This window comes from Oryzias latipes, chromosome 10, assembly GCF_002234675.1.
Source record: "Oryzias latipes chromosome 10, ASM223467v1".
NCBI lineage: Eukaryota > Metazoa > Chordata > Actinopteri > Beloniformes > Adrianichthyidae > Oryzias > Oryzias latipes.
This window is the reverse complement of record NC_019868.2, coordinates 25279512-25289953: the sequence shown is the minus strand read 5'-3', so window position 1 is coordinate 25289953 and position 10442 is coordinate 25279512. Positions and strand designations below refer to the sequence as shown.

At 41.4% G+C, this 10442-nt stretch overlaps 1 protein-coding gene across 4 annotated transcripts in view; it reads right to left on the bottom strand.

The window, feature by feature from the left end:
• Positions 1-1880: 1880 nt before the first annotated feature.
• LOC101156098 (mitogen-activated protein kinase kinase kinase kinase 4) overlaps positions 1881-10442 on the bottom strand; it is a 69982-nt gene continuing 61420 nt past the window's right edge. For all 4 annotated transcript variants that reach the window (XM_011480466.3, XM_020706757.2, XM_020706756.2 and 1 more), the window contains 3 exons: positions 7354-7513; positions 6606-6745; positions 1881-5835 (listed from right to left, as the gene is read on the bottom strand). In XM_011480466.3, the coding sequence (XP_011478768.1) occupies positions 5752-5835; positions 6606-6745; positions 7354-7513 (384 nt within the window). In that variant the 3' untranslated portion in view covers positions 1881-5751. The remainder of the gene's footprint in view (positions 5836-6605; positions 6746-7353; positions 7514-10442) is intronic.

The following is a 10442-nucleotide window of genomic DNA, read 5'->3' as shown; positions in this document are numbered from 1 at the left end:
AGGGAGGCCCGGAGAGAACACACCGACCCGCCCCCAAAACACATGAAGTGATGCACAAGCCTAAACTTTGATTTGATTTCCTTTTTATTTTTAAATGTAAAAACAAGATTCTAAAACAAAAATAGCAATAAACAAAGTAACAAACATAATAAGAACAAAGACAGGAAGCAAAAATGAGGAAAAAGTGAACAGAAGGAGTCAGATCTTCCCTCCGTTTACTTAATTATCCATCGTCATTTAAATCGTATGCATGCCTACTAAAGACTTACTCCGACGAAAATGACCTTTTTGGAATATTTGATGTGTTTTTTCCTAATGATGGAGGACACAAGTTAAGAAAATGAAGCTTTGGCGCCATTTCCATGAGGAAGATCAACCTCACCTTCAGGTAAGCTGGGTCATCTCTGCACACGTCACTCATCGTCTGGTCTTCAGTCTGAGCCAATAGCTGAGGTGCTCGTTTTCCTCACAGCCACCTACCACTGCTGACGGCTTCACATGCTATTGAAACGGCACTCCTGAGTACTCCTTTAGGCCTTGTGCTATCTTGTGGGGTCCAGATGACCCCTGTGGGGTCATCTGGACCCCACAAGATAGCACAAGGGGTAGTCAATTTGTTGTGAATCAGGAGCAGGCGAGAAAATGCTGTAGTTGTGACATAAGGGCTAAAATCTCGCTGCTCTGCTCCATTCCGATGCATCCACTTCCACTTTTCCTCGTCCGAGCTAAAATCCGGACGGCTGGATAGTTATAGTCATGCTTCGCCATTTTTGTTGGGGGGTTTAAGATGTTATAAGCTGGCGGGAGGGTGCGTCAACGGATGGATGATGGGAAATTGGGGGCACGCTTACTTCACGCCCACTAATCTTTAAAGGAGCTTCTGCCGCCCTGCGGAGACTGTGTCCTAGAAAAGCAACATTGTTGTTTTGACTAAAAACGGCATCATCATCATCATCGTTGAAAGACCGCTTTGCTAACAAGATCCAACGATGATCGGAGTGGGTCTCTAAGTTCTATTGATCAAACCTCCAAAAGGCGGGTCTGATCAACGGATAAGTGCATAAAAGTAAATCAAACTGCAATGTGAAAACGGTGGAAACGGAACTACTGAGAAGGATCAGGAAACCCAGGAGCTTTACAAGGATCCAGGAAATGTGTGTGAATTCTGATTGGTTAGTTGTGGCAACAACCCAGTCTTGAAATCAGAAGATTCACAGTCATTTAGGTCAAAAGGAATTTAAGCTCATTTCTGTTTTATGTGAAGAAATGAAAAGCATCCCATTAATAAAACGTCATTTTATAAGAGTTGATGTAATGTTTAATGTTACTAGAAGGGTTCCAGGAACGCTGGCCGTCATACCTCTCTGCACAAAACCCCCCTGATCTCTTATTGGTATCACCCAACGTGTGATTGATTTGGTTTGTCTTTAACTGTTCTGTTCCACATGGAAAACGTAGCTAAACTTGTAAGAGAGAATGAAGAAATACGTCCTTCTAGCATGTTATCCTTCGACACGAACCATTCTTTGTTCTGTCAATAACATTTTGTTTTAGAATTCAGTTTTTTGCCCCTCATAGCTTTACTTGTGGAAACTTTCTGGTCTTTTTAGGGCAGTTATGCGATGATGTACAGACTTCTTCTTTGCACTAAATCCTTCATATATACATTCGTTTGTTGTCCGAGTCATGAATTAAATTCACGGCGCAGGAATCAGCCATTTTAGCAGATGAGGGAGGGGGATTCAAAAAAATGAGGTGCAAAGTAAATACGTCGAGGTTTAAAGAGAATGAACCAATGAGGCAAAGAAAAAGAAAAAAAGTTTGATTTCAACAGATTTATTGCCGTCTTACCTTCGTCTCCCTCCGCGGGTTTTTATACATTTTTTTTTTTATTTTTTTTTATACAGAACATCATAAATCTGACAAACATTCAGTGCAAAAGAAGAATCACGATAACTGGTACAAGTGGAAAAATAAATAATATCCTTTACATGGAATATACTTCATTAAACATTGTTCTTCTCCTTTTTGGCAGAGTTAGAATAATTCACCGTAACAAACATGGAACTGGTCAAAACTTTTAGGATATCTACCCGCCGGCCTAAAAATGAGGGATTACATATTTCAGATTATTAGTGGGATTGTTAAAACACTGACTTCTTCTCACATTGGACATTCCTGCTCCCTCTTTGACTCCAACTCTTCTCATCTCCATCAGACTCTGAACTTTCTCCACATCCTTCACACTCGTCATCACAGAGCTTTTTTTTAAAGGCAAACTTCCAACAACCCGATCCCGTGGAAACATAGAGACGATAACACAAAGAAAATCAGGAGAAAGAAGTGATCTGCAGCAGCAGACGGTGTGGGAGGAACAGCATCCTCCTCGCCTCATTAGCAGCAGAGCTGCAGGGAAACGCTCGGCAGCGGGCAGGAGAGGGAACGTCCGTTCAATAAACCAAAAAGATGTGACAAGGATGGTTTTGGAGGAAAATAAAAACTGATCAACATCTGGAAGAAGAGAGTCAATTCTGCGTCGTTTAACGACCGAATACAGCGGCATAAAAATCAATTGATTTAGCAAGTTCTCATGACTAAATCAGTCGACAAATGGAAAGGAAAGCAGGTCTTTATATTTCTCCTTTTGAATTTGAATTAGTAAAATAAAATACTAATAATTATTTCAACTGTTCAGATATAAAGCAAAACTGATACATTGGAAATAAACAACTAATTATAGAAAATAGTAATTAAATGAAACACTTGAAGCCGTTTTCCTTCCAGTTTAGTACACAGTTGCCTTTCTAAGGGGAAGGAGACAATCAAACTAGAATCAAAGGGATCCGGATCTGCATCTGGTTCTGGATCTGGTCTAGTCTGGACTCCGTGCTGGTCCGGTTCTTGCTCAGGAACCCGACCAAGAAGAACAGACTCTTTCTATTTAGAAAACCAAAGCTAACCCAGAATTCATGTTTCCCAACAGAAATATTGTTGTTGAATTTTAATATCTAGTATTGAATAAAACTTCATTAGGAAAATGTTTGGGACAAATGATGTTTTTTGCTGAATTTGCTCTATGCTGTTCTTCTGTGTGTCCGAATACGTTACATCTGCTGTATTTTTGGGGGTTTTTGTAAATGAAAATCCAGAATGTTTGCGGCTGGACGGCTCAGTCGGTTGAGTGCAGGGTGCGCACATGAAAAATCAAGGTTCGATTCCCAGGGGGAGCTTCATCCAGTGTGGCTCTTCGGGCAAAAGCCTTGACGCGGGATCTAAGTCCGGGTCTCGGTGTGCCGGTTGATTTCTCTATATAATATTGCCCAGAATGCATTGCGTTTGAAGGATTTGACATTTGAAAGTAGTGATTTGAACATGGCTATAGTTGTCATAGATTGTGTTAACAGTCACTTTCTTTGATTCAAAGAACCTCAGAAAGAACTGCAAAAGTTAATGCTGATAAAACATTGAGACTCATTTTTTAGGTGCCGTTATCTTAAACTAAAATTAATTTGAACTTCATCTAATATATGTTAGTTAAGGCTTTACACATTTTATTTGTTTGCTGGGTTAACAGTTTTTCCCGCCAACACTCACGTGTTATATTTCATTTTTTAAAATGTTATTTTTGCACATAAACATTAGAGTGATGGATGACATTTCCAGTTGACGAGTCATCTATGATGTCAGTTTATGACATCATAGATTTTCGTAACCAAGACTTTTCCTCAGCCCACCGAATTCTGCCAACTAGCATGTAACGTCTGTACAGCGATCCAATGTTATCTTCAAATTCTGTTCTGTACATTTCTGCACTTTTGATCTTCTTCGATTGCCGTACTTTAGGGATAAATGCGATTCATCCCACACCAGTAAACAAACAAACAAACACAAACAAAAACCAACAACACAACACTGGCTAACAATGTAGCGATAATTCAACTCTTTTTCTAGTTTAGAAAACGGTAACACAGCCAGCTGCAATTCTCTGAAGTCGATAAAAAACAAACAAAACAGTAAAAATACGACATTTGGTTTGAATTTCACAGCCGCAAAAATTCAGATGTGAACAGAAAAACATGCAAAGCAGACTAAGCAGTAGTAATGACTGAGTTCACCAACAGAAAAACAAATAAAAATACAATTTAAAATAAACAAAAACATTATTAAGATTGGCTTCTAGTTGTTAATAAGTAATATATATTACAGAAAATGTCTATTTACTCTTGGATAAAGTTAATTCTGCGGTCAAATAAATTGAATTTGTTACTAAATTCACTATAAAAAAAATTCCTCTTTGGTTGAGATGTTTGTAGCATAAATGATAAAATAGGATTCAATGGGAATTTGTCCAATTTTTTTGTAAATCCTGAGGTTTAACGAACATTTATGCTCCGGTCTAACTAATCCAGACAACAGCAGGGCTTTAAAAGCTGATGACATCAACGACGACAGGAAAGCATTTGTGCAAAAACTTTTGATTTACACCAAACCAAATCTATGGCAGACAGGAGTCGCATTCCATCACCAACATTCAAACTAACACACACACACACACACACACACACACACACACACACACACACACACACACACACACACACACACACACAAAGAACGTTGTTTTGGAATTATTTCACATTAAATTCTGTACAGATCCATAAAAATGGCTTGTCGTTTGAAAACAAAAAAGCAGACCAGTGCATCTTAGACAAATATTTACATTTAAAACTGTACAAAACTGATGGGAAAATCTGGTTTCTATAGATCTGTGCCTCACTTACCCCTTGTGCTATCTTGTGGGGTCCAGATGACCCCACTCCCAAGGTGAACGAGCCTCCTAGAGGCACGTTCACCTAGCAAAAGGGTTAAAGCTCTCTGTTAAGCTTTTTCTAGAACAAACCAAAGACATTTCTTGGTCCTAAAAACAGAGATCAAGTCCTAAGACGACGCAGCACAGAGCGGATTTCACGCGAAGCAGGGACGGATGATCATGAATCACTGCCCACCAGTGTAAAAAAAAAAACAAAAACAAAATGCCAGCAGCCTGAAATGAGACCGCCATAACCCTATGAGGAAGCCGTTTGTCTTAAGGACACAAACAGGATGTCTGTGACTGCAGAGCGGACGGTGCGACAGCTGGAATTAGCTCCAGCCGCCCACGTCGGCCTGAGACCTTCATGGATGGACGGACGGAGGAGGAAATGGACTTTGATCCATCATTACTGAACTCTTTGTGGGGCAGAGAAGGTTCATCAGTGTCTAGATCTATACCTACAGACAGCAGCGCAAAGTTTTTATTGGTCTAGAAATGGAAATCATTGCAATAAAAGAGCAGCTAAGTGAACATAAAGGATGTAAGCACTACAGTACGTCATTCAGAAATCATACTTTAGACCTATGAAACCGAGAGATTAAAAAGTAATAAACGTGTGATTTTTCTCCTGTGAAGACTTCCTGCTGAGCCACACTGCTTCCTGTACCAAAAAATGTCCAGGTTGGGTGTGGAACTGCAGCGTTTACCTTCTAAAAACACCGTAAGCGGACAAAAAAAGCTTGAAAAAAGGTATTGGTGATCAAAGACGGAAGGGATGACAAACTCATGTACGACATGAACTCCTGACAGGAAACGGACAGCTTGATCCTTCAGGGAAGTCCAGCGTTTGTGAAGATCAGCGAGAGTCAAATCCCAGAAGGCAACGTCAGGCGAGGACAGACCACAGCGGTGCATCCCAGAGTCCCCGGCTCCGCTCGCTACCAGCTGAACAGCGAGTTCTGTCCGAGCGTCATGAAGTAAATCTGACTGCTGCCGCCCGACTGCACGGAGGCAAAGAACACCTGGAAGGAGGAGCAGCTTTCAGAAGACATCTCCACTTCCTGTTTGCTTCTTCCACAAACGAATGAGTCCAAGATAACACGTCTTCATGAGCGTCATGCTACGTACACACCGGAAACGTTAAGCGCCCACGTACAATGAGAGTCTATGGAGAAGCTTTTAAAGCTTTTTTAAGTCCGTCTTCGGGCTCTAAGTACAAATCACAGCCATTGAACGCACGCTAAAAGTTAAACCAGTTGGACTTTGACCAATCAGGGTCTCGGATTTTCCAGCGACATATGGATGGCGTCCTTTTGTGAAACCCAGAAGTGTTGAGCGTTTGAAAAGGAACTATGGAGGAGAAATGAATCATTTGGATTTCTGTGACACCGAGTCTTTCACATATCGGAATGGAGCTATGGAGGAAAAAGCCCGGAAGAAGATTTGTGAGATTTCCCACCGAGCCTCTTCCAGCTGTGAGTCCATGCAAACGGATCGGGGAGCAGCGGTCCAGTGTGAACGCCGTACGCTAAAAGCTCGTTCAAGAACCCCCGTCACATGTGTTCGTAGGGTCAAATCAGGCTTTAAATCCGATTTCTTTGGCACCGAAACGTGACGCTCACAGCTGTCAGTCACATGTCTGTATTTTAATTTGACGGTTTCATGTTTTACTGCAGACAACTTTACTTTTTGTCTGATCAGCACATCGTGGATTTCCTGTGGAAATGTCGGAGACGATGACGGTTTTAGAATCAAAAGGAGGGCGGGGCTCCAGTTTTGAATGGGATCCTACCTTATCATTCCTCTCACACAAGAACTTGAGCTTCTGGGCTTTCTTGTGCATGAAGACGCCCTCCAGGTTCCCCGTGTTGGCCGATCTCAGCTCGATGGCCTTCTCCCCCCATCCCATCACCTGGTTGGACTGAAGGTAGGCTGGAGGGGGGGGGGGGGGGGGCACAAAGGTTAAAGATTAAAGGATAAGAGCTTTTCTTGAGGAAAACACAGAACGTTTTGGGCTGCAGTGCGTGGATACATATCATTTCCTCTACAAACAAGGAACTGAAGCTTAAAAAATGTTAAAAATAACTGGTGAAAATCTATATTTTTTTAAGAATTATAGTCATAAATCCTCTTCAAACATAAAATATTTTCTAGAAAAGAAACATTTAGAAACGTGAGTCCGTTTTCTGACATCTGTGGAGGTAAAACTGGTTGAACGTAGAGTAGAAACATGAATAAAGTTGTTAAAAGGCAGCAGATATTTTACAAAGGACAAAGAAAAACTTTACCCTCAAAAACTGAGAAGCCTCAATAAATAACGGACTTCAGACATAAACCGCTCCATGGCCTAAAAATGGGACCAACCAAAACTAAAAGAAGTGTGGATTCTAAAGAAATGTTTATTTGTTGCTTTAGAAGAAGAAGACAGAATGCTCAAATTCAAAACATAAAACAGTCAAATGTTCCTTTCCTGTTAATATGAGACAGGAAAAACCCAAAGACACAGATGTGATACTGCAGGATGGGTTGTGTCCAGTTACCGACAGAGGCGGGCATCTCCCCCCACTGCAGCACCGTATCCTTGGTGATGCGGCCGTACGTGTCGATGTAGACGCCCTCGTCTTCGTAGCAAACCAGAACCTCGGTTCCAGCTTTGTTTGGCAGAATGATGATGGCGTGAGGATGGATTAAGCCCTGGATCTGTCAGGACAGCAAACAGAAGAAAGACACGCTTCAGCTTCTGTCTGCAACAGAGGGGGAATAAATACCTCATTCACACAAACGAATGCATCACAAATGTTATTTCCTGCCATCAGTTTTCAGCAGGACAGACAACAGGATTCAGAGCAGAAACACACAGAGGAATTTCATCTCAACTTTAGGACTAAATCCCGAAGATTTTCCATCAAAAAGTGAAATTCTCTCAGCGGGGAGCAAATATTTTATATAGAAAAAAAAAATCAACTAACAGAGGTTTGATTTACCACTTGGATAAAGATATTTCCATAAAATTCACCTCTGTGGTTTCTCTAAACTAAATCTAAAAACTAACTCCTCTTTAGACATTAGACCTGAACCTTAGAACTCATAAATGAATATACAGCGTTCCCTTGTGTGTTGCAGGAATAACATTCTAAAAAATAACTCATCATAGGTGAAAACGCAAAGTAGGATTATAGGTGTGTTAAGTCTTCAAATCCCCTCACTCTCCTCAGACAGACATGAACATCTTCACATGTGAACATCTGATCGTGATCAAAGATTATTGTAGATGAGGCAAACGGAAAGCATTCTGTACAGCAGACAGAGGAGATTGACAGACGAGGGCAACAACCAATCAGCATGCAGAACAAAATGTGCCATTAAAAAAAACAAAACTGCACTGAAAACAATCAAGGAAACAGCAAGATGCTGAAAAATGAACTGATTTAGCGAGGTAGGGACCACTGTACAGCTCAAAAAGTTATTTTTATAAAACGGCAGAGTGTTCCTGATGTCGTCTGAAGCTCAAATTTCGTTTTCCTCTAAACGAAATGAATTAAACTTCACACCTCTGTAGTTCATTGAGCATTACAACTACATTTTAGGACTGTGTAGTTAACTCAGAGCTCCTAAATGAGCAGATTGGATTTTTAAAGATGTTTAAGTGGTTCAGAAAACAAGAAACGTTCGCCTTTTGAAGTGCAAGTTTGTAACTTTTTTTTTAAACAAAATTCAAATCAAAATAACCAAAGGGGAAAAGGAAAAGTCTGACAATTACTGCTTTTAAAAAAAGCAGTAAATTTGACACTTTCAAGACAAAACAGCAGTGCAGAGAATCACTGCCAAAACACTGAATCTTTTTAGCTGCAATTCAAATATGTCATTTAAACTTGATTCAGTTAAAGTTACGCCCTTTTTCTTTGATATTTCCACCCCGAAACAAATGACTAAACTGTTTTCACATAACTAAAGAACAACTCTAAGAGTTTTTGTCGATATGAACTTAAGAAACATGATATCTTTATGAATCAAATGAGAAATTCTCTTGTTAATATGAAGGAAAAGCCTTTTTAAGTAGAAATCAAGCAGATATTTTGAACGGAGCAGTGCAGACAAACTGAACACCGTCCAACACGTTTCTGCTGTTTTCTGAGTAAACACACACAGAACAGTGTCGTACTTTACCAGAGAATGAGCCGCCACGATCCTGAGAACCAGAACGGGCATCCACAAACGCAACGCAATCCTAATCCTCTGCCGTGGAATCAGCATCCTTCAGCCAACAAGTGTGTGTCTGTGTGTGTGTGTGAGGATCATATGTAACACATCAAGTGTAGCGGAGTTGTTTCTAACAGAAGTGAAACTGTTTTTTTGTTGTGCAGCATGTGTGTGTGTGTGTATCAAAGTGTGTAAAGGTGAGCGTGGAGCCGAGGAGAAGCTCGGGAGGAGGAGGAGGTGAGAGGAAGACGGGGAAGGAAAGGTGGAGAGGAAGAGCTGGGCAGCAGCGTAAGGCACGGGTGGAGCGTGCAGCTGGAAGGGAGCTCACCTAATATACCAGAGGAGGATGGGGACAAAAAGGGTGTGTGTGTGTGTGTAAGTGTGTCGCAGAAGCTGGAGCAGGTCAGCACACACACACACACACACACACACACAGTTAATGATGGCAGGAGAAGGAGGACAGGACGGGGGTATTTTTAGAGCTCTCTTCCTCCCTTCCCCTCATCGCTCGACGCCGCCTTTGCGGACGGAAAGTAGAACACATTAGAGGTGGCTGTGTGGTGATTAAATGTGTCAAGTTGTCTTTCCAACAACGCACAAAAGACGAGCATTAAATTGATGCAGATGGAGACGACAGACTCCTTTTCCTGCAAACACGTTTCCCAGGATACACCAGCCCGTGCGTGATGTGACTCACCGGAGTCCACGGCGTGCCCACGTTCAGCAGGAGGAACCTCTCTGTGGGCGGCTAGGCTTCAGTTTTCAATCATTTTATAACTTCACTAGGAATCCTCCACTTTTGGAAAAAGTTCTTCCGTGGTGCAGAAAGAACACGAACGGCAAACCAAACTGTGTCGCATAAACGCACCAACAGGAGGTATTCAGTGCAAAAGTACATTTATACTGTTTAGCTGTTTTAAACCAATATCATCTTCATGTGGATTATGTAGATAATCCACATGTGATCATTTTTTGACCCATTTTGAGTTTAAAAAAAAAAAAATATGATTATGCCATTTTTAGCCAAAATAAAAACGAAAAAAGTGTGACAATTTCCAGGATATAGTTTTTGAGCAGTGACATCAGTAGTTCTACATTGTGGGCGGGGCTGTTGGTGCTGTGTAAGCCCGCCCCCTTCTCATCTTTGTGGGCGGGGCTGTTGGTGCTGTGTAAGCCCGCCCCCTTCTCATCATCCGTCTGTTTACACGCTCTCCCGCTAGCTTACGGCCCCAAGCTTACATTAGCGGTGCCACAAAAATGGCGAGAAATATCAGAGCTATCCAGTCGAACAGTTTTGAACCAGATTCCAGGTCAAACGAGGAAAACAAAGACGTTCACGGATCTATTTGTCTGTAAGTGGCTGCATCAGAATGGAGCGGAGCGGAGAGCTTGAGGCCTGCCAATTGTAGCTCCTACGTCACAATTTAAA